At 39.1% G+C, this 24,898-nt stretch overlaps 2 protein-coding genes and 1 long non-coding RNA gene across 4 annotated transcripts; 1 reads left to right on the forward strand and 2 right to left on the reverse strand.

Annotated features, from left to right (window-relative positions):
* Window positions 1–348: 348 nt before the first annotated feature.
* On the forward strand, window positions 349–2,438 carry LOC103416678 (GDSL esterase/lipase 1-like). Its single transcript, XM_029097927.2, has 5 exons — window positions 349–1,045; window positions 1,141–1,262; window positions 1,381–1,611; window positions 1,727–1,982; window positions 2,072–2,438. The coding sequence occupies exons 1-5, from the start codon at window positions 748–750 to the stop codon at window positions 2,308–2,310; spliced, it is 1,146 nt and encodes a 381-aa protein (XP_028953760.2). The 5' UTR covers window positions 349–747; the 3' UTR covers window positions 2,311–2,438.
* A 2,799-nt stretch (window positions 2,439–5,237) lies between these two features.
* On the reverse strand, window positions 5,238–6,090 carry LOC139193703 (uncharacterized). Its single transcript, XR_011578143.1, has 2 exons — window positions 5,885–6,090; window positions 5,238–5,585 (listed from the first exon to the last, which is right to left on the reverse strand). It is a non-coding gene; the product is annotated as an uncharacterized lncRNA (long non-coding RNA).
* Window positions 6,091–16,044: 9,954 nt separating this feature from the next.
* Window positions 16,045–23,687, reverse strand: LOC103403134 (AT-rich interactive domain-containing protein 4-like). 2 transcript variants are annotated; one of them, XM_008341958.4, is made up of 15 exons: window positions 22,207–23,687; window positions 21,860–22,048; window positions 21,388–21,441; window positions 21,126–21,214; window positions 20,558–20,834; window positions 20,368–20,424; window positions 20,077–20,108; window positions 19,577–19,712; window positions 19,321–19,494; window positions 18,242–18,877; window positions 17,545–17,682; window positions 17,334–17,432; window positions 16,925–17,025; window positions 16,739–16,829; window positions 16,045–16,648 (listed from the first exon to the last, which is right to left on the reverse strand). In XM_008341958.4, exons 1-15 carry the CDS (start codon window positions 22,354–22,356, stop codon window positions 16,523–16,525), a joined length of 2,349 nt encoding a protein of 782 aa, XP_008340180.1. In that variant the 5' UTR covers window positions 22,357–23,687; the 3' UTR covers window positions 16,045–16,522. The 2 variants fall into 2 exon arrangements, with proteins under 2 accessions (XP_008340180.1, XP_008340179.1); XM_008341957.4 differs by having other exon boundaries at window positions 20,368–20,448.
* Between the last annotated feature and the right edge of the window lie 1,211 nt (window positions 23,688–24,898).

Below are 24,898 nucleotides of genomic sequence, written 5' to 3' on the forward strand. Positions count from 1 at the left end.
TTGGGCTTGAGAAATATCTACGACAAACTTGAGAGAGAGTGTTGGAGTGAGTCAACCATATATTTTGGGAATGTAATTGTATAATTAGGATTCCTGTTTCCTAATATAGAAGAACCCTCGTACAACTATATATAGTCCTCCAAGAGAGAAGAATAATTTACAACGATTAAACCCTAAACCTAGACCTTTATCTAATGATGCTGTTTGAAAAAATTCCTAGTCCAAATTTGTTATTTATAATTTTAGTACTGTTTGAAATTCGTTTTCGTATGTGATTAGCTAAGCAACTTTGTATACATTTAAAATTGTGTGATGAGCACCTATATTGGATTAAACAAATTGTAGTCATTTACTTTTTTTTTCCCAAGAAAATCAGACACCTATATATTCATATGAACCAAAGGAGAAGATATAACACATACAAAACCAGAAGAACCCTCGTACAACTATATATATTCCTCCAAGAGAGAAGAATAATTTACAACGATTAAACCCTAAACCTAGAACTTTTTCTAATGATGCTGTTTGAAATTCGTTTACGTATGTGATTAGCCAAGCCACACAAAAAATTCCTAGTCCACATTTGTTATTTATAATTTTAGTACTGTTTGAAATTCGTTTTCGTATGTGATTAGCTAAGCAACTTTGTATACATTTCAAATTGTGTGATGAGCACCTATATTGGACTAAACAAATTGTAGTCATTTACTTTTTTTTCCCAAGAAAATCAGACACCTATATATTGATATGAACCAAAGGAGAAGATATAACACATACAAAACCAGAACAAAAATGGCAACTTTAAGGCTTCAAATATATATTCTGGCATTCTGTGCAAGCCTTCTTATTCCAAGCAGCTACAGCCATGGCGAGGATAAGCATGCTGCCATGTTCATCCTTGGTGATTCAATATTTGATGTCGGAAATAATAACTACATCAATACTTCCAGTTTCTTTCAGGCAAATAATTGGCCATATGGGGAAACCTTCTTCAATTACGCCACCGGTAGAGCTTCTGATGGTCGTCTAATTCCGGATTTCATCGGTAAGATGCTGTAAATAATGAATTGTTATATATGGTCTTCAATACTAGTGAATAATTTACGTACAACTGATTTAAAATTTCTATTAATGATGCAGCCGAGTATGCAAAACTGCCATTTATACCGCCATATTTACAACCCGGGTTCGACAATTATATTTATGGGGTGAACTTTGCATCTAGTGGGGCTGGTGCTCTTGCAGAAACTCATCAAGGTTTGGTATGTGGTCTTGCTTATATATATCGAATATGTTCCACCATTTGTCGAGACTACTCATTTTGCCAATCTATATTACGTCTTCTCTTCATTAGCATGACCTTGTTATTCTTGTATACAGGTGACAGACCTTAAAACTCAACTAAGGTATTTCAAGAAAGTCGAGAAGCAGTTGAGGCACAAACTAGGTGATGCAGAAGCCTACACATTTCTATCAAGAGCTGTTTACTTGATTAGCATTGGAAGCAATGATTACTTTACCCCATTCCATTCAAATTCAAGTTTGTTTGAATCCCACTCACATGAAGAATATGTTGGCATGGTGATTGGAAATCTCACAAATGTGATCGAAGTAAATACATTCTGTTTACTTTCTCAAAAATATGAAATACATAAGATACATTTTGATACTAGTTTTCTTCTTTTGAAACTTCGGATGAGTTACTCTACTTCATATCATTTGTCAGGAAATATACAAGAAAGGAGGAAGGAAATTTGGTTTTGCAACCGGATTTCCTGTCGGTTGTATACCTAGCATGAGAATACTTAAACCAGAAAGCATAGGTGCCTGCTCGGAAGAAGCTACAGCATTAGTGAAACTACACAGTAGAGTACTTGCTAAAGACCTTCTTAAGCTAAACACCAAGCTCCAAGGATTCAAATATTCATATGCAAATTTCTATAATCAAGTAAATGAGATTATTGAAAATCCATTAAAATACGGTAAAATATTAGCCCTGAAGCCTTCTTCGTTTTGATTTAGCTTCTCGTCTTGTTTTTAATATTCCTTTCCTTATTGTTATGCTGTAAAGGTTTCAAGGAAGGAAAGGCGGCGTGCTGTGGTTCTGGTCCGTACAGAGGAATTTCGAGCTGTGGTGGCAGGAATGGTTCCGCAGAGTTTCAATTATGTGAAAATGTAACTGAATATGTTTTCTTTGACTCTGGACACCCAACAGAAAGGGTTTATCAGAAACTGTCCAAGCTATGGTGGCGTGGAACTCCGAATGTGACTGGGACTAGCATTAATCTGAAGGAGCTATTTGGTCTTTAGACCGTGTGGGTCTATAATTTTCATAAGCAATTCTGAATTTTGTTGCAGATACACTTCTGATTCAAAATAAATACATCCCATTGGTATTCAATTATTCAAAATAAAAAATATAAACTACTATTGCACAATCTTGATCAATGTTTAGTTAATAGTATTTGATGGGTTTGTAAAGGTTTCAAAATGAATTGATTTATTTTATTTGAATGGAGATGGTATTTGATGGGTTGTGATCATTCATAAATAGGGAACTGGCTTCTCTGTCCTCCCACTTCTCATACACTCTCATCCTCTCATATTTTGTGCGGTCACGGTTAAGTCACGTTAATATTTTATATTGATTTTTTATAGAAATAATAAGACAAAAAGCAATAGTAATATAAAATGTTAACATGGCTTAACCGTGACTGCACAAATAGAAGGGGATAAAAATGTATGAGAAGTAGGACGGCAGAGAAGCCAGGTCCCATAAATAGGGTAGTGATTGTTTAATTAGGTATTGTTTGGTATGCAGACGAGACGGAAGGGGATGGAACGGGACAGAACAAAGATTTCGTGTTATGTTTGGTACTGGCAAGATGGAACAAAACGGAACGGGATCAAATGATTACCTTACCCTTTTTATTTTACTCTCTCTCTCTCTCTCTCTCGTGTTTCTCTGCTTTATCTTCTTCCATATGTTTCTTGTACTTCGCATGCCTAGATTGATCCCAGTAAAAATCAAACTCAGTAAATGAAACCCATACTTTCTCTTCATTTCATTTTCTTTCTCTTCAATTCAAACCCATATTTTTGTTATTTTAATTTCTTTCTCTTCAAACCAAACATAGAAAAATCCCAAAATGTTTTTTTTTTTTTTTCAATTTACAGAGGCTTCGTCGGAGCGTCGAAGAAGAAGGTGGAGTGCGGAGGTGACAGCGCCGGAGAAGAAGGTGAAGCGCGAAGGGACTGAACCGGTGGTCGTGGTCTCCTCTCTACTATGTGACAGAATCGGGTTTGGGTTAGCCATAGTTGGGTTGCTGGGTTTGTGGTGGAGGAGGAAGCTACAGGAGAGAGAGAGGGTAACGAAGCTTTTGAGGCCAAGGAGCAGAAAAAAACTCTTCTGAAACCTTGCTTGATTTCAGATGGAGTTGTAGTCACACCTTTGAACAATTAGAAAATGGGTTGTTTGAATTTGGCTCCAATGGAGTATTTGGGGACGTTCGAACGGAGAGGTTTGAGGGCTTTGAGGAGAGAGCCGTCATGAGAGCATGTCATCAAGCTGGGTTTGGGTTCGGATGGGTTTGCTGGGATTGAGTTCGAAGAGAATGAGGCTACAGGAGAGAGAGGGAGGGTAAACAGTGGAATAAATGCAAAAGAGGAGGGGTATTGTTGTCCAAAAAATTATAACTTTGTGTCCCATGGGCTGGAACAAGTCGTTACAGGTGGAAAATTTTTAATTGTAACGGGAACACAAATGGTGCACCACGTGTTTTTATACAAGTGGTGGAAAATTTTAATTTTTAAGTTACTAACATTTCAACACACATAACCCACCATTTATATAGGGACACGTGGTGTACCACTTCGTGTGACGGGAACACTGAAAAATCTCTCGTTCCAGGGGTAAGGTGGAACCAAAAAATGATTAAAATTTGTTCCATGGGACGATGCATCCCAGTCAATTTGATGCACCAAACGTGGGACGGAACGCCTTGTTCCACTGCGCTCCGTCCCGTCCTACGTACCAAACTGTGTACCTTAAAGAGAAAGAGAGCAGTCTTTGCCTTTATTTATACAGAAGAGATCCAACTATTGACTCTTAAAGGAAAAACATAACTATTATGAAGAGTCACTTCCACATCTATACAAAGGTTCCATCACAATGAGTCATTAGTCAATTAACTAATTGAAGATGGCTCCACATTCCGATTAACGAAGTAGACATAAGAAAGATGATTGTGTGATAAACGATGGCAAGAAATATAATTACAGAGAGGATACCGTGTACCTTTGGTGGAACTCGGCTGCGAAGTCGATGAAGGGTGTGGTGGCAGTATCACCTGCGAGCAAACATAGTCTTTTAAATATGACGGGTTGTGGTAGCAGGGCATGTGTGTTATTGGAAGGTGTGTGAGGAGGAACAATGGAAGGTGTGTCAAGGACAATAGGCAAGGTAGGAGAGGGAAGGTGGTTAGGAGGTGGTAGGGACATGGTGGGGGCCTGGGGGAAATAAGGATGAACGTCTAGGGAAGAACTAATTGGGAGAGGAGGCTCGGGGGTTTGACCAAGTGAAGAGGCAGCAGGTGGATGAGGAATGGAAGAAAAAGGGAAGGAATTTTCGTGAAAAATGACATTCCGACTAGTGAATGTGCAGTGTGTGTCAAGGTCATAGAGTTTATATGCTTTTTGACCATGAGGGTAACCAATAAAAGTACAACGATGAGCTCTAGGTGAGAACTTAGTGGAGGGAATAACGGAGGTGGCATAAGCTAAACAACCAAAAGCACGGAAGTGATCATAAGATGGTGGTTTATTATGGAGGACCTTAAAGGGGGACTTTTGATGGAGAAGGCGAGATGGAAGTTGATTAATCATATAAGCAGCTGTAAGAATGCATTCACCCCTAAAGTTTAGTGGAAGGTGGGATTGAAACCGAAGGGCTCGTGCAGTTTCAAGAAGGTGTCAATGTTTGCGTTCAATAACGCCATTTTGTTGGGGCGTGTAAACACATGAAGTTTGAAAAAGAACTCCATTGTCAAAGAAAAATTCACAAAGATAATAAAATTCACTCCCATTATCACAACAAATACTTTGGATTTTAGTATGAAACTGGGTATTATCATATGCAAAAAATTGTTTAATAATTGATGGGTGTCAGATTTATGCCGCATTAAGAAAACCCGTGTAAATCGGGAAAAATCATCCCTAATAGTAAAAAAATAATGAGATCCAGTAAGGGAAGATTGTCGATTGGGAACCCAAATATCACAATGAATTAAAGAAAAAGCAAAAGTTGTTGAAATTGAGCTTAAACCAAAAGGTTGGAGGGTTTGTTTCGCCAAAGGACAAATAGCACAAACATGGCTAGAATCGAAAGAAAAATTAAGAAAACTAGAGGCTAAAACTTGCAAATGGGCGGAAGAAGGATGGTTGAGGCGCCTATACCAAAGGGAGGATGGTATGGTGATGATGTTGCATAGAGGTTGAAGGGTGCGGATGGAGGAGGCAAGGGCCACGAGGTGGTAAAAGTCGCCACGTCACTTACCCACACCAATCATCGCCTTCGAAACCAAGTCCTGTAAAACACACCAAGAAGGAAAAAAAGTCACAGAACATGATAATCCCTCTGTAAGCTTACCAATCGATAAAAGGTCTATTTTAAAATTAGGAACACACAAAACATCTTTCAAATCAAGTGAAGAATTCAAACGCAAAAGTCCCAGTTAATGTAATTGGAGCCATGGCTCCGCTAGGCAAGGAGATAGGCGGCAATTGAGGAGCATAATTATCAACCAAACATGATAATGAAGAAGTGGTACGATCTGACAGCTGTCAATGATCTATTGACCACAACAGGAAGCGACATGTAACAAACCTTAGTAAAGTCATCGCTGGAAACAGCATGGGCCTGAGCAGACGAAGAGGATGCAGTGGTGTCATCTAGAACAGCAAGAAGGTGAGAGTATTGGTCAGCGGAAAGGTTCGGCATGGCGACTTAAAGATCCTGGAGGGTGGGAGACCCTTGCACGGTGTGGGCAGAGGGAGAAGAGTGCTACAAAGAGTTGCTGCCAGATGGAGCGCGCTGATTACTGGAGGACAGAGAAGCATCTATACTGCAAGAGGAAGAAGCAGTAGGGTTACTGCGTGTGGAACCAGCGGAGGACGGTGACCAGCGGTTGGGTCTCCACAGCTGACCATGGAGAGGATGGCCAATAGGATAACCATGAAGTTTGTGACAAGTTTCACGCGTGTGGAAGTCGTAGTCGCAATAAGTGCAGTGGACATGAGGACGATCGAAGGAACGTGGTCAACATAGCCTTGTCAGCCATGGCTAATGATTAGCCGACAGAGAAGCTACCAGTGTATGTTTCAGATGACCGGGGGCTCGGCTCTAACTCTCTTTGCTTTCATGGAGGCTGCCAAGTTTGCAAGCCACTGGTTGCCTTTTTGCAGGAAGAACAAGATTGTGGAGTGCGACCCAGAAGCTTATTCGAGTCTTTTTGCCATGAAAACAATTGAAGAATTTGGAAATGGATTAGAACTGTGATCAGTTAGCTGAAGAGCTCACGGTGGGAGGTATGACAAGGGACCCATAATGCTTTTTAACTTTCAAGTCTCTTTTGAAAACAAAACTATTTAATTAGAGATTTTATTTTATTAATGGGTGTAAGGACAACTTTACATTTTGAATTGGATTTAGGAGGGGCAAGTGGCCCGTTATCACAACGCTGAAAAAGAGTTAAGCCATTGTATGATAGTGTAGGTTCGAACCCCGTCAGTAACTAATCTAACATATCATTTAACAAAATCTATCATTTAACAATAAAAAAGAAAATCTAAAAAAACGAAATTTGATGAGAACAATGAAGCATAAATGTAAACAACAATCAATGGTTAAATTTTGATATATGATTTATATGATTATAGTGGCGAATTTCGAAGTTAAGCTCTTCATGAAAGTTATAAAGCTTGTCATTACGAGTGTTTATATATTTTTTTCTATATTTTTTTACACTTCTACATTAATTAAAAAACTATTAAAGACTTTAGGTAAACGAAAATATACTTAAAACAAAATTGCGTTTTTATGTTTTGGATGTGATAATATGGAATGTATATACTTATTTAGTATTATGTTTTTCATTTGATTATTTATTGGTTTAAAATATATTTTCCTTAACGGGTAACGGGTCGGGTCATATTACCTGTTAATATTATCGGGTTGATTTCGGGTCGGGTCATTTTACCCATTTATTTTAACGGGTGTTACACGACACGACCAGTTAAGATATCGGGTATGACACGAAAACGACACGAACACGGAAAACACGACACGAATGCCAAGTCTACCATAAATTAAGAGGCAAGGACATCGCAGATGTCATTGGCCAGCGCCTCCTCAACATTCATACCACCCAAAGCAGTCAAATCAACATCTCCATCTGGTAGATACACTATTTCTGAAATTAAGCCAAAATAACTTAAACTATTTCTAAAAATATGGTGTATGTGAAAGTTTTCCAATTGTCAAATAAGAAATGGTTGCTTGCAACCATGACAGTTTTTGTGTTTGAAATGACCTAGTTGTTGCAAATTGTAGTGAGTACCTGCACTTCATAATTATTTTGCATAAAAATTGTGTTGATGCTATTTAATTTGCTATGTTTTTTGGCTACAGTTGAGTTTGTAAATTGTATTTGGAAGACATCACTGAAACTAGTCATTTGAATACTTTTAAGCTGTTAAGTTTTTACGAATATTTTTTTTTTTTTTTGGGTCAAAGGTGAATAAATATTTGGAACAAACAACATGGCAATTTTTATTTCTAAAGAATGTTAAACACGACCTGTAAATAAAAAAAGTTAATTGCAGATCTATGGCAGTTATGGTCTAGTGAATGGTTATTTTGTTCTAGCTATTCTCGAGTGGCAAACGGGGGTCACCAACTTTGGAACAAATGCTAAAATAAATTATCAAATTGGGAATAAAAATTGTCATGATATGAGTTTTCAATTGGTGGAATGATTGCAACCGTTTCAGGAAAAAAAAAAGTTGAAAATGAATTAGTTTTTGTTTTATTTGACTTTTGGGCTCGATGGCAATTTCATAAATAATATGAAGTTATATTAACAGATTTTGGTTAACATCTATCAGGGGCAAAGCTGGAAGAAAATTTTGATGTCGCATGTTGGGCTTTGCTTCAGCCTGTGGGACTTTTGTTTTTTTTGGCCTATTGTATGTTACTTGTGTCCTTTTCATTAAATGTCAAGCCTTTTTCATTAAATAAAAGTTGTTAATGGTTTTTTATTAAGAAAAAGTTGCCCCAAACCCTTTTCATTAAAGCTCCCAATTTTTTTTATATAAATGAATGCAAAACCTACATGTAACGTGTAAGCAGCCTTTATTCTTTTCCACAATAAACTTGCAAGTAGGACACCTCCTCCATTTATTCTTTCTTAGCAAGCTCCAGCACATGATATCTTCCCTCTTTCTTTCATCCTTATTCAAATTCTGAAACTCCCAGCACTCAATTCCTGCATGCCAAGCAACCTTGCATGGGCACAGAACAATCTCCAGCAATGCCTGCACTCGGAGACAGTCACAACCTCTCCACCATCATCCACCAACATGGCGGAGCGGTCCTTAAACAACAACAACAACAACAAAGCCTTTTCCCACTAAGTGGGGTCGGCTATATGAATTCTAGAACACCATTGCGCTCGGTTTTGTGTCATGTCCTCCGTTAGATCCAAGTACCCTAAGTCTTTTCTTAAGGTCTCTTCCAAAGTTTTCCTAGGTCTTCCTCTACCCCTTCGGCCCTGAACCTCTATCCCGTAGTCATATCTTCGAACCGGAGTGGCAGTAGGCCTTCTTTGCACATGTCCAAACCACCGTAACCGATTTTCTCTCATCTTTCCTTCAATTTCGGCTACTCCTACTTTACCTCGGATATCCTCATTCCTAATCTTATCCGTTCTCGTGTGCCCACACATCCAACGAAGCATCCTCATCTCCGCTACACCCATTTTGTGTACGTGTTGATGATTCACCGCCCAACATTTTGTGCCATACAGCATCGCCGGCCTTATTGTCGTCCTATAAAATTTTCCCTTAAACTTCAGTGGCCTACGACAGTCACACAACACGCCGGATGCACTCTTTCACTTCATCCATCCAGCTTGTATTCTATGGTTGAGATCTCCATCTAATTCTCCGTTCTTTTACAAGATAGATCCTAGGTAGAGAAAACTGTCGCTCTTTGGTATTTCCTGATCTCCGATCCTCACCCCTAACTCATTTTGGCCTCCATTTGCACTGAACTTGCACTCCATATATTTTGTCTTTGATCGACTTAGGCGAAGACCTTTAGATTCCAACACTGCTCTCCAAAGGTTAAGCTTCGCATTTACCCCTTCCTGAGTTTCATCTATCAACACTATATCGTTTGCGAAAAGCATACACCAAGGAATATTATCTTGAATATGTCATGTTAACTCATCCATTACCAATGCATAAAAGTAAGGACTTAAGGATTTTTTATGCACAAAATCAATGAAGACTTTGGTACAACAGAAAGTATTAAGTTTGGGATCTTCTCTAGATTGCTCCGGTCATTGGTATGGATAAGTACGTAAATGGATAGGGACAGGAAGGCAAACACAAGATGTACGTGGTTCACCCAGATTGGCTACGTCCATGGAATAGAGGAGTTTTCATTAATTGTGAAGGGTTTACACAAGTACATAGGTTCAAGCTCTCATTTAGTGAGTACAAGTGAATGATTTAGTACAGATAACATTAGGGAATATTGTGGGAGAATGATCTCGTAATCACGAAACTTCTAAGTACCGAAGTGTGGTATCGTCTTCACTTGCCTTATATGTCTCATAGGTAGATGCGGCATCTTCTCTGGAAGTACTCTTCCTCCATCCAGGGGTGGTATCTTTAACTGGTGGAGATGCACAAGGTAATGTATCAATTTCACTTAAAGCTTACTTGTAGTTTCAGGCTTGGTCAAGCGCGATACAAACCATGTAGTAGAAGTCCCCCAAGTCGCCGAGCTAGGGGATTTGCTGAAAGAGGTGACAGACCAGGTAAGCAATCAAAGCTCCAAGCAATCAGTCCCAGATCAGAAGTTTGATTTCGAGTTCTGGCTGATTGTTCTCATTCTCTCTATCTTGCAGGCAGCATGAAGGATAAAAAGAAGAACAATGAGAATAGATCATATGAGATACTTTTGCTTTTGAAGAAGTAATTTTCCACAGGCTTATTCTTGAACTGGGCTGGAGGATTTTCTGGTTTCCTCCAGAGTATAAGGCCGACTGAAGAATTTGAGGGTCAAAACAAGTCCATCAAATCTAGAGTACGTTCGACCCTGCTGATATGAGATACTTTTGTTGTTGACAAAGTAGTGGATGTATCGGCACGTGTTCTGTTACGCTTGTCTCCACATGCTTCCTTGTATCATTCTCACTTGCCCTATCTGTTCCTCAGGCAGATGTAATATCTTCTCTGGAAGCATAAGATGTTAAAGATGAGTACTCGAGAGCAATGTCACGTAAGTAATCAGGTAAGGGGTTCCAGGCAGTCAGTTCCTGACTGGAAGCTTGATTCCAAGTGCTGACTGATTGCTCTCTTTCTCCTTGTCTTGCAGGTAAGAACAATGCCAAAGGAAAAGATTGGGAAAAAGCATGATATGGGATACTCTTGCTTTTAACCCTGATGATATAAGATATTCTTGCTCTGGTGTAGCTTGTTTGCAGAGGTATTATCGGAGGGAAAGAAAGCTGAGTATTTCGATAGGCTTTGTTGGGAGTGCCCTCTCAGATATGAGGAAGGGTTGAGCATTTTTGCAGGTCTGCCTGTCCGTTGAGGATGGAGGTCGACATATATAGGAGTCTCCCTAACAACAAGTAGTAATGTTATTCTTTTACCTTGCTAAGTCATAGCACGGTAGTGGGAGCTGCCAGCTTCACGTGTTTTAACTCTGTCAGAGCACTTTGAAAAAGTGGTATGTGGTATCTGGAAAGCTGATGTTGCGTGTGAAAATTACAGACAAGCTTTATCCAATAAGATCTGGCTCTTAAAGTTGAGAAAGTGGTGCCTCTTCGGTTTTCGAACAAGCAATCATGTCGGGGATCTGGCTCTCGAGATTCGGAGAACAGTGCCTCTTCGATTTTTAAGAAAGCAATCCTGCTGGGAGTCTGGCTCTTGAGATTCGGAGAGCGGTGTCTCTTCGATTTTTGAGAAAGTAATCATGTTGGGAGTCTGGCTCTCGAGATTCGGAGAGCAGTGCCTCTTCGATTTTAGAGCAAACAATCTTGTTGGGAGTGTTTTCTCGAATGTGAGTAAAGGTTGGGCATGTTTGCTAGTCTACCTTGCCATGGAGCACAGAGGTTGACACACAGGAATTTTCCAATTATCCAGCAATGGTGTTGTTCCTTTACCCTTGTGGGTAATAATATGGTAGCTAGACCTTCAAAATTTATGTGTCTAAAACTTTGTTAGTACTGTTTCTTTGCTATTCTTTTACCCTTCTTGGTCATAGCGATGTAGTGGAAGCTGCAAGCTTCACGTGTCTAAACTTTGTCAGAGATCTTTGGCAAAGTTATATGTGGTACCCATGAGCTAATGTTGCATGTGGAAAGTGGATGATTGAACAGTAAGATTCACGTGCTTTCTACTTCACCAGAAATTTTCAACAGAATGCCCATAATTTCCGCAAAGCTGAGTGTGCATGTGACAGGTGCTGACAAGGCTGAAAATGCATATGCCTCTTCGATTTCTGAGATCGGCCCTCGTGGTCTCTGAGCAGCCCAACTTTTGAGAAAGCAAACGCCTCTTCGATTTCTGAGATCGGCCGTCGTGGTCTTTGAGCAACCCAGCTTTTGAGAAAGCAAACGCATCTTTGATTTTTTAGATCGGCCGTCGTGGTCTTTGAGCAGCCCAGCTTTTGAGAAAACAAACGCCTCTTCGATTTCTGAGATCGGCCCTTGTGGCCTCTGTGGAGCCCAGCTTTTGAGAAAGCAAACACCTCTTCGATTTCTAAGCAGGCGCCTCTTCGATTTCTGAAGCTTCGTCGAGTGCAGATTTTTATAGAGGCTGGCATTAAGTTCCAAGGCACACTTGAATATCCACCAGTAGAAGCTCCCTTCTTGCACTTCTAAGATCTTGATTTGTCCGACCTCTTCTCTCTTCAACACCTTTGAAAATGTATGGCCCCTCCGACCGTCATTTTGACTTGAACCTTGTTGAAGAGGCAGCCACGCCTTCTCCAGACAACATATGGCGCCCATCCTTCTTATCCCCTACTGGTCATCTTACTGTTGGGGATTCCGTGATGAAGAATGATATGACCATTGCGGTGGTGGCCAGGAACCTTCTCACTCCAAAAGATAACAGACTACTTTCCAAACGGTCTGATGAGTTGGCTGTTAAGGATTCTCTGGCTCTCAGTGTTCAGTGTGCAGGTTCTGTGTCTAATATGGCCTAACGCCTATTTGCTCGAACCCGCCAATTGGCGACTGAGGTGATGAGTCTCAAACAGAATATTAGAGGGCTCAAGCATGAGAATAAATAGTTGCACCGGCTCGCACATGACTATGCTACAAACATGAAAATGAAGCTTGACCAGATGAAGGAATCTGATGGTCAGATTTTACTTGATCATCAGAGGTTTGTGGGTTTGTTCCAAAGGCATTTATTGCCTTCGTCTTCTGGGGCTGTACCGCGTAATGAAGCTCCAAATGATCAACCTCCAATGCCTCATCTTTTTAGGGTTCTATCCAGTACTGAGGTTCTGAATGATCCCCCTCCGGTACCTTCTCTTTCTGGAACTCTACCGACTGTTGAGACTTCTCCTAAGCAACCTTTGTGAAGGCTCTCTCTTGTTTGTTTATTTGACTCATGTATATGTACATATTTTTAACTTATCGGAGATATCAATAAATAAGATTTGCCTCATTTCAACGTATAGTGTTAAATACACCAAAGCCTTCTTCACTAAGTTCTTTGAATTTTTCTTTTGTTGAAGCTTGTATGTTGAGGCTTTGTGAGTGGAGCATGTAGGTTGAGGTAGTGTTCCCTTAATTTCCCGAGTGAGGAAAACTTCTCGGTTGGAGATTTGAAAAATCCAAGTCACTGAGTAGGGTCAACTGTATGAATCTTAGAACGTCATTGTGCTCAGTCATGTGTCATGTCCTCCGTTAGATCCAAGTACTCTAAGTCTTTTCTTAGAGTCTCTTCCAAAGTTTTCCTAGGTCTTCCTCTACCCCTTCAGCCATGAACCTCTGTCCCGTAGTCGCATCTTCTAACTGGAGCGTCAGTATGCCTTCTTTGCACATGTCCAAATCACCGTAACCGATTTTCTCTCAGTTTTCCTTCAATTTCAGCTACTCCTACTTTACCTCGGATATCCTCATTCCTAATCTTATCCTTTCTCGTGTGCCCACACATCCAACGAAGCATCCTCATCTCCGCTACACCCATTTTGTGTACGTGTTGATGCTTCACGGTCCAACATTCTATGCCATACAGCATCGCCGGCCTTATTGCCGTCCTATAAAATTTTCCATTGAGCTTCGGTGGCATACGGCGGTCACACAACACGCCGGATACACTCTTCCACTTCATCCATCCAGCTTGTATTCTATGGTTGAGATCTCCATCTAATTCTCCGTTCTTTTGCAAGATAGATCCTAGGTAGCGAAAACGGTCTCTCTTTGGTATTTCCTGATCTCTGATCCTCACACCTAACTCATTTTGGCCTTCATTTGCACTGAACTTGCATTCCATATATTCTGTCTTTGATTGGCTTAGGCGAAGACCTTTAGATTCCAACACTTCTCTCCAAAGGTTAAGCTTCGCATTTACCCCTTCCTGAGTTTCATCTATCAACACTATATCGTTTGCGAAAAGCATACACCAAGGAATATCATCTTGAATATGTCATGTTAACTCATCCATTACCAACGCAAAAAGGTAAGGACTTAACGATGAGCCTTGATGTAATCCTACAGTTATGGGGAAGCTTTCGGTTTGTCCTTCATGAGTTCTTACGGCAGTCTTTGCTCCTTCATACATATCCTTTATAGCTTGGATATATGTTACTCGTACTCCTTTCTTCTCTAAAATCCTCCAAAGAATGTCTTTTGGGACCCTATCATATGCTTTTTCCAAATCTATAAAGACCATGTGTAAATCATTTTTCCCATCTCTATATCTTTCCATCAATGTTCGTAAGAGATAGATTACCTCCATGGTTGAGCGCCCTGGCATGAACCCGAATTGGTTGTCCGAAACCCGTGTCTCTTGCCTCAATCTATGCTCAATGACTCTCTCCCAGAGCTTCATTGTATGACTCATTAACTTAATACCCCTATAGTTCATGCAATTTTGTACGTTGCCCTTATTCTTGTAGATAGGCACCAAAGTGCTCTTTCGCCACTCATTTGGCATCTTCTTCGTTTTCAAAATCCTATTAAAAAGGTCAGTGAGCCATGCTATACCTGTCTCTCCCAAAATTTTCCACACTTCGATCGGTATATCGTCTGGGCCCACTGCTTTTCTATGCTTCATCTTCTTCAAAGCTACAACCACTTCTTCCTTCCTGATTCGACGATAAAAGGAGTAGTTTCTACACTCTTCTGAGTTACTCAACTCCCCTAAAGAAGTACTCCTTTCATGTCCTTCATTGAAAAGATTATGAAAATAACCTCTCCATCTGTCTTTGACCGCGTTCTCTGTAGCAAGAACCTTTCCATCCTCATCCTTGAGGAGCAGTCCTTAAAATGGCAGTAAAATTTCTGAGACTCCAGAATCATCAACTCACAAAGTGCACTTTCCAACCTATAAACACCTTCTCAGGAATAATTGACTTGCATGATATGACTCTGGCTCCAACTCACCTTTGCACTTCAAATCAGGATACTTCACGATTGAAAGGTTTTCTAATTTTTGTCCCAACATATCTCCCAATGCAATCAATGCAAAATGTGACGGCAGCCAGTGCTTCTGAACATTTCTCCGGTCTGTTTGACGTCCATGCAGATCCCTCAAAAACCCTCAGAGGATTGTCCAGTTTCTTTTTCCTTCCCTTTTACTTTTTCATTCGGGTTTCAACATCTTCTTCTTCGATTCTCAGTGACCGAGTAGTATTTTGGGGGCATTAATGAAGCAATTGCAGAGGACATTAGAGCCTCTTGAAGCTGCAACTCTTGTGCATATTTCTCATCTGAGAAGGGAAATACTTCTTGCTCGTCATGGATAGCTAAAAAGTAGAACTTATCAACCAACAGAAGAGTAGTATTATCAGAGCTTGGCGATGATGTTTAACTTGTAAAAGGATTTGGACAGTCTCATCAAGTTCCGACTATTTGGAGAGACGCAGTACAAATTTTAAGGAGTTTGGCTGTTAATTTTTCCTCAATTTCCCAAACGATTGGCACTTTGCTTCATGAGGTTATTATACTAAAAAATGCTAAGGCTCTTGATGGACTATCTACCACCTCATAGTTTCACGTTAATTCTTGTGACAACATTATAAAACATTGTACCAAAAATATTAGGTGGTAGAAAGTCCATAAAAAAAAATTTACTTTTGAGTCTCTCCCCAGCATTTCTCTATTATATTACCTCTTACCGTTTATTTTTTGTATTTTTGTGCTTCTCATATGTAGAAATGTGTGTGAAAAGCAATTATGCCTTCTTTTTTTTTGAGAAACAATTTTAATAAATAGGTTATTGCATTAATAATTGTCACTGAGTTGATAAAATCATAGAACATTGCATCAATAATTGTTTGTGTTCCATCCCAATAAGTTTGCCCAAAAACAGAAGGGGGAGGAGCAGAATGGGAAAATGGAGGTGTGTGTAGAGGGAGAATATGAGTGAATCACTACGCCATAAGAAATGGTGGCACGGACGGGTATAGGAGTGCAAACCCGCCTATACCCATCCATTGCCACACAATGCAGATCTAACGGTTCATATGTAAAAGAAAAAAATAGTCGAACTGCGGATTAGAAAGACAGACAGTGTGGATAGGTCAGTATATTCATAATCTTTCATTAAACGCTACATAAAGTCATATACGTTCACAAAGATAGCGGCATTATATTACATCGACCCTTCTCAATCATGGGATTTCTTAACTATCAACCTCCACCAACCCAACCCCCCCCCCCCCCCTCCCCCCTCCCCCCTCCCCCCTCCCAAAGGGAAAACATAAACAGAGACTGAAATCATAGGGTAAGAGGAGATAGAAAGAGAACATAAATTTCCCACCCGCAACAAAATGCCTACGCCAACTAGTATGCTCTACTACACTTGCTGTTTTCTAACTTTGTCCTCCCCCCATCATTCGTCTCCTAGTTTTCCATTGACGTGATTTAAGACCTAATCAACCGTACAAATCAACAATTTCTCGCGCCGGATTGAGGAGGGAAGCAACCTCCAAATCAGAGAGCCAAAAGGAAAGTAATATTAATTATGATTTTGTAGGAGCAAAATTGAATTACAGTGGCCGTGATACTGTTGAGCCTTGCGAAAATCCATTTGCTATTTTCTGTGGTTTCTTCTTGAAGTTGCTGATGCTGCAATGTGGACATATGTACTCCAGTCCATCTGTTTTTGCATAATCCTGCAAAGTCGAAACAAAAATTTAACATACACAAGCCGAAGGATTTGTTTCCGCTGCCACAAGGTGCTCATGGATTTTGCAATATGATACCTTAAAAGCACCAAGACCCTGCCTTCTGTCACAGCCAAAGTGGGCCCACTCGCCGCATATTCCACAGTTTACCCAATCCCCTGCTGCGCTACTGTAGAACAATATCCAATTTCACGCAACCAAACATTTAGCTAATACAATCATTTTTCACCAATGGAGAAGAAATAAGACGGGGTAAATATGAACCTGTGACACAATAAGCAGCACTCCCCATCTACATCATCATGAGCCAATTCGTATTCTAGAAGGTAAGTTTCGTAGTGTCGTTTAAGTGTATTTCCAACACCCTGTGAAAACAAGAATCATACTCGCCTGTATCAATTGAAGTCTTCCAATCTACTGAATCTTACACATAAAGAATGAGTGATTAAGTCCCTATTCATCCTTTCATAATCATATACTATTTAGGGTTTAGAATATATATATGCGGAAGCCATCCCAAATATTCTTAGGTGCGACTACTATTCTCTCATAAGCATAAACCGTCTCACAATTTTGGTCCTACCCTTTCATTCTCCCTTACCTCTTTGCAGATGTTGCAGCATAAAATATTTCAAAATTGGAAAACAAAACCAAAGGGAGATTATAAACATACAGTCATTCTATTGGTCATCGTGTAATTGCTCATTTTTGAGAAGATCTGTCCTTTCCAATTGATGCCATTGCCAACATGAAAGCCTCCTCTGGTGACCACCTGACAAACACCTCAACTTTTCAATAACAAATTTCACAAAATCCAGTGGTTAATTATTCTAGTCGCAACTTCAGCAAGTGAAAATCCTGGCAAAGGAATTTAATGAGTTCACCTCTTTATACAAGTTGTAGAGGTCAAGACGCTTTCCATTGAGAATGGCATCTGGAAACTCAGTGAGTCCACCTTGAGGAATGAGCCGATTATGTCCCCGGAGAATTAGAAACTGCATTACATCCTTCAAAAACTCCTCCTGCTCCAGGGAGAACTAAAAAGTAAATAGAAGTGAAAGCAAAACAAGAAAGTAAAATCCCAAAGGTTAAGTGTATAGTGGGAGTAACATTAACAAATATTCATTATCTATTACTATTATAATATTGGAACTTCTCTCATGTCCGCACTTTACCTTTATTCTACAACATCCCCCTTGTACCTTTGCTAATTCTTATTTTTCAAGGAAAACTGCATCCTTCGATACAATTTGGAAAAAAAATAAATAAAAAAACAGAGAAGAAAATTCCCGCTACCTATTTCCCTATTTTGACTTCCCCATTTACTACCCTACTTACTTTCTTGACAGCTATTATTATATGACCAGCATGTATATCATTTTCTTATCACATAGTTACAACCTCCATGTGAAAAAAAGTATCTCCAGCGCATGGAGAATGCATGGTAGTCGTGCATTAGTACTTTGGTTCCAAGGTGGACATATATTATAGTATACTATAGTTGTGCATGTGTGTGTATAATATACAAACTTGGTCAACACACACAAATTGATTTAACACTTTCAGCAAAACATAGCTCACCTCTAAGCAAGAATGTATTGGACTTCTACCGCAACCATGTTTCTTTAAAGGCAAAGGATTCAAGGAAATAATCTGCTTAGCCTGAGAAGAGCTTGAGTACGATTTTCGTTGTGTTGTAGGAGTTAATCCCACAATACTGAGCTTTGTGGGTGGAGGAGGAGGCATATGAACCTTCACTTGGCCACCATCATGTCCATCTCCCTCAGAAATTCCAGAAAAGGGTGTCATTTTAGGACGACGAACATGAGGAATGGGCCTCATTGCAGCTATTTTCAATCTTTGCCTGGTTGGAATTAAAGCTGTGTTAACCCCATTCATTGCTCCAGCCACTTTATTGTCTTCATCTATTTTAGAAGCAGCTAAACATGGAAGCACTTGGCCGTCAAGAGAACCCGGTCTTGTGTCTTGGCATGGTTGAGATCTCTTCCTACTAGGAGGAGGTGGTCTCAACCAAGTAGGAAGGCTGCTGAGAACCAAGCCGTTTGATCTATCATCTTTCCCCGTACTGGAACTGAAGAAAAGAAGGCGCTCAGCATCATCTTTTTCAAAAGATGCCACAGGTAATCCCTGAATGCTGGCAATGCCCAGTGCAACTAAACTGTGATAGGAGACATCAGGTGCGAGCTGCCTCAAAACCTGAATTTGTAGCCACAACAAAATATTAGTTACATAAAATATTGGGAAAAAATTGATCCATTTTTGTTCAACCTAAAAAAATTAACACTGAAGATTCCAAGCCAACAAGGTAAATTTAATTTTCCAAAAAGGATGCTCCTGAGATAACCTGATTGTAGAACAAACACTGATGTTGTAGCAATAAAATTAGAATCCATTTTAACGAGGCTTGTTCTTGGGCATGAGAATTAGATGGATCCTATAACAAGTTAGTCTACCCTAATTTCTTGAAATCCCCTCAACTAAGAGAGGAGAATTTGATTACTACTAACTAAAGATTGGGCAGGTAAGCGGTGACCAGCAGAATCAAAATTAACGAAAGGGGGCATAAATTTTCGGTGTCCTCACAGTTCTTCAATATCATGCTAGCTAAGACCAAGATAGAGGAGGACGCAAGTAAAAACCTGTGAAGCCCATGCAGGAACCTTCATGCTAACTTCAAATACTGTAGCCCCACATGCAACTGAAGCAGACTTTCGTGGTTCAGATAGAGGTGCTTTGGTTTCCTCATCTTTGGGCAATACACGTACAAGTTGACTCTCTTCAATAATTTCATGCTTTATATGATTCTCCAAGAGCTGAAAGTAAACAGGTAACGAGGTGTAAAAGTTGAACAGCTCCCAATACCAAAATTTTTCCACACAAGTCCTTTAGGATTACCTGATCATCAAAGCAAGTTTGAGCACTGCCCGAAACAAGAAGTGATATGTGTGCTGAACTACAAGTTGATACATCACATCGCATGGTCACAACACCACGAGAAAATGTCCCAGCCTGAAGAGGCGGCGGAGGAGCACTAATCACGTAAAAAGCATTCATTAATTAATTTTATTGACTCTGGGGCATAACTGCTCAATATGTCCACGTTGAGGAAAAAAATAAAAAAGTAACAGGCAGTTTGAAACTTTAATGGAGCGTTGAAGCTGTTTCATATACCAAAAATGCACATTCAACACCTGATTTTATGAGAGAAAATTACAAAATGGAAACGCCAACACATGTAACAAAATCAACAGCATCCTTTCTCCACATGAACAGCTACCATTCAAACCAATGTGATGATGCAAATTTTAACTACTACGCAATTTGCAAATACCCTATCCAGCAACAATAAAAGAGCATCCATCATATACATAAACTATTCAAAGAATACAACATACCTAAATTTTCCATGAAGCTTGCTCCCACGCATCTGAAGCAGCATAGACAACAAAATGAAGAAAAATAAGAACTTGCACCATGATGATACTAAGAGTAGCATGTTAGTTTTTATTTAATTTTCGGATAGATATAAAATTAAGCAAGTTATGTAAGGCAGTGCTAATTATCACTTTTTTCAATAAGTTTAATCGGGAATCCGAAGAACCTTCTGGAAGGGCAAAAAGAATACTTCCCTTAATTAGAGATATAGGAAAATGAAACACAAATTGACTAGCCAAAATCACACTTACTTCGATGTTTAAGAGGGCATTGAGACCATCCTCCAAAGGTTCTAATAAGCTTGCATCCTGAGAAGAAGTCATCCCATAAATCTATGGAAAATATGGTAGTGTATTCATTTCTGCTGGCATCCGTGTGCATGTGTTCTTAATTGAAGATAAGTATTTAAACGCTAGTAAACACAAGTATATACAAGCTTACCAATGTGGATGGCTCGCCACAAACAAGAAACCTCAAGATCACATCATCATCATGTATCTTTATAGCAGGGAGAGTACCCAAGGAACCTTCTTCATCTTCTTCCATATCTGCCTCAGGAAGATCAACGTTGATTTTTACACGGTCACCAAGAAGACATGGCCCCAGCTCCGCACTAGATTTATATATGTTAGCAGGAACGAGATGGTTGTTTTGTACACAGTAAATCCTAAAGGAAGCATATGCAAGTTGGAAGGCATCCCATGTATGAGTTGATGAACTGCAATCAACAAAACTGCAATTGTCAAGCCTATTTGGTGCTTGTATGGAACATAATAGCATAAAAAAGATGTCTTAACTAACTATGTTAATGCATATTGCACAGACAATGCTTAAATCCAATTCAATGGCATTAGGTGTCTCTAGAGACGCTAACCAAACAGTAATCAAGAATACTACAAATACATACATGTGCACACCAAAATGTCATCTCCTTCCCTGTAACCAATCCAAGATGCTACTGGACACCCTTTATGCATGTGCTCAGATAAATGAATAGAAAGAGAAGTACCTTTGTACCACTGAATGTAAAGCATGTCGAAAGTGGCAAGCAGCATAAGAAGAAAATTCACTTCTCCAATATATCACATAAGGAATCCCCTGCAGATGAAAGATACATACTCAGCCACAATTTTCAACAAAACCATGTTACAAAAATAACGGGTAGGCTTCCAGTTCTGAAACAAAAGTGCAACACCCTAACTAGCCATTTCTCGCTGATCCCTTGGTAGTGGACTCCTGAAAGCATACTTATTAAGCCTTACTAAGATTACCTTAGAGTGAACGGCTGCTGCCAATGTTGCACCATACGGAACCTCCAAATAAACCTGCAAATAATTATTATATGAAGTTGAGTCCCATCCCATGTCAAATAAACTTCAAGCATATTACAAAGAACAAACCAGAATGAACAAAGAAAAGAAACATCAATCATAGATGGGAATGAGCTCCAAACAGAGAGGCAGGCCACAAGAAATCATGCAATGCACAAATCACCACACCTCATAACGAACTTCCTGATTACCTACTTCTTGATTTTTCAATGCCTCTTGTTAAATGACTCACACCAAGTCAAATAATCACATGCTGCCATAATTACAAAATGATAAGAAAGCAATTCACCGACCACATATAATGAAATCTATTTTCCTTAATTCTCCAATGCAAGTAGGAACATTAGCATAAATCATGCACACAAAATCCCAAAACATGCCATTTTGCAAGTTCAAGAAATATAATACTTACAGTTGTAGGCAATGTGGCACCAAAGATCTCAGATATAGCTTCAGCAGTTGACAAATCAACATCCTCCCAGACAAGAGAGCCAATTTCACTATTACCAAGCTGTTCCCCTTGCAAGTATACAAGATTCGGCTTATATGATTCAAGCATTTTACGAAACTCCTCTTTGGTTGGCTTGGTCAGAGTTTGAACCTGCATTTTAAAGAGTCGCACATAGGGCAAACTTAGAAACTTTACCAAAACCAGGAATTCACCAAATAAGTTAAGAACAAGAAGATACTAGTAATAAAAGTATGCGCAACACATTCGATATTAAATATTCAGAAGATAATGGTAAGAAAGATTTTCACCTCCAAACGCCCAGAGGAAACTAACTCCGGAAACGGGTATCTGAGCTTATCATCTGCGGTGTCCTTGTTACATTTCTCTTCAGAAAGGTTCCCGCAAGTGACCACAAGCAGACTACAAGGGTGCTTTGAAGCTCCCTGAGAATGAAACATTATTTCCGCAGGCTTCCACACAGTTGGCAAAGCAAAGAAGCTCAAGCTCCTCAAAGAAGATTTAAAACCCGAAAACCATTGAAATCGCCCGCCTAGACTATAACACTGAAGCCAGGCATCAACTTGGATTCCAATCACACCAACCTGATCAAATTTCACCTTCTGGCTAGCATTCAAGGAAGGATAAGCAAATCTACTAAGAGGGATCAAAATCCCTCCTCACAAAGAACTATCAGGACCAAAAATCCCCCAGAAAGCCAGCATAACAAGATCCAGGACCCAAAACAAAATAAATGAGAACATTAACCAACTTTTGCCTACTGATTGAAGCAAATTGGGGAACAAGCCCTCGATTTCAACCCAAAAACAGTTGAAATTGGAAAAATTAGCCGATACCGAAATGAGAAAACGTGGGGAAATCAACGAACCTGGCGAAGAACAATGGAAAAATAACAAAAACTCACTGACCCAGATGAGGAAATTGAAGAACTCGAACAACCCAGATGAGGAATTTTGAAGAACCGACTGCCCAAGTGAGTCCTTTAGCTTCTACAATCACAAAAAAGCACAAAATAGACGAGTAAAGTATGAAAAGAGAACCCTAGGCTCGTAAAATCCAAATCCCCAAAAAGAAATTCGTATTAAAAAAACCAATTTCTATCAGGAATTAATTTATTTATCTCTTTCCATCTATCGTAATCTAATTGACCAAAAATAAAATCAAAATTCTCAGTCACCAAAAATTTTATTAAAAATTTAAAAGTAATTAATATTCGCATTTGTTAAATATGGTTGGTGTGTCAGAAATATGCATTCAAATTTCAAAACCACAAAATGGTCAAACGCAACAAAAAACATCGAAACCAATTAAAAGTCCTTATGACGAACTTGATAAAGTAACCTTTGATTGAACCCATTGCGTTTAGTGTAACATTAAACCCAAAGTAACATTCGAAGAAATTGAACAGTAAATTTTCTGTCCCATTGAGATTTCTTGGACTTTTTGTGTTATTGCCCACAAAGATTCGGAATTTGGGGAGGTAAAAGGTAACAACGAACAGCAACGTTTTTTGAAAAGCCCAGGATTTCTTTACTATATTTTTTTTTTGAATTCGATTAATTTAATTTTCCTGTTGTGTTGTGGCGGTGATAATAGTAGGGGTCGTGAATGTGGGGGTGTGGTGGTGGAAGAGAGATGGGGGCTTGGTTATGAGGTGGCGAGGATGGTGGTAGAGGTGGCAGTCATAGTAATGGTGGTGTTGGTGGTGATCATAGTAGGAGTGGGGATGATGCTTATGAATATCGGTGGCAGAGCAATGGTGACAATGGTGGTGGTGGTGATAAGGTAGAGGAGATGGTTACATTAAGGTAAGGTGGTAGCAACGACATGATGGTAGAAGTGGTAATAATGATAGTTAGTACATTATAGTGGTAGGTAGAGTATCAAAGAATGACAAAACAAAGAAGATGTTAGATTTGTTATGACAAAAATTTACTAAAAACAAAAAAAAACAAAAACAAAAAAACCTTAAAGTTCATCAAAATTCATGACTTTTTGAATACACCATGGATTTTTGTAAACTCACAAAATGTCGTAATTTTTTTTTTTCGTCAAACACAAAATGTCATAATCGAATACTACAATATTCTCATATTTTTAAGAAGTAAAAAAATAGTCTTAATTCAATATAGGATAACCTCTTTAAATATTTATATTAAATACACTTAGATTTAAGAATCAACCAAACTTCAACTCCATCTACAATACACTCCTATATTAAAGGAGGGATGATGATGGTTTGAACCTGAAAAAGTTGAAAAAGAAGATGCTAAACACCACTTGCAAAATCTTTAGATACATTTGAATCTTCATTTAATATCACTTAAAAATGTTCAGAATTGACTAGAATTTTTTTTTTTTTTGGAGTTAAATCACGATTTTCAATCCAACTTACACGGTAAGGGAAATTAATGAGAAATTTTTTTTTTTTTTTTTTTTTTTTTTTTGCGTAAGATCAAGATTTTCAATTCACTAGAGAGGAAAATTACATAAAAGTCAAACTCTAAAAGAGAGTAATTAAAGTACCCACCAAAGCTAAATATCTCATATTCCCTTGTTATATGATATACCTCCCCTAAAAGGTTAGTTGTCATGTCTTCAGATATGTTACATGTACAAAGATTAATGGTCTAGATGGTCAAGGGACAGTCATTTTATTTGTAAGTGGCAAAAGGAGACAAGTCAATGCAAAATGAAACCCTAGGAGTCAATTCACCGGCCTATAGCAGTAAAGCTAGTCTCCCTGAGCCATCCTGGATTCGAGCTAGCATCGGGTGGTACCGCACTATTTCTACAGGCACCTACAAATATATCAAAGGAAGAAGAAACTATTGCTTTCAAGTATGTCATTCTGTTTTGAAAAGATGAAGTCAATCGTTTATGCTTCTGTAAGTCTGGAAATAATTGAGAAAAATGATGGAGATTATGCACCTTGAGACGGACAGGTTTTTGTTATATTAGGGCTTTTCCCCGGTCGTTAGG

This window comes from Malus domestica, chromosome 17 (genome assembly GCF_042453785.1).
Source record: "Malus domestica chromosome 17, GDT2T_hap1".
In the NCBI taxonomy this organism is placed as follows: domain Eukaryota; kingdom Viridiplantae; phylum Streptophyta; class Magnoliopsida; order Rosales; family Rosaceae; genus Malus; species Malus domestica.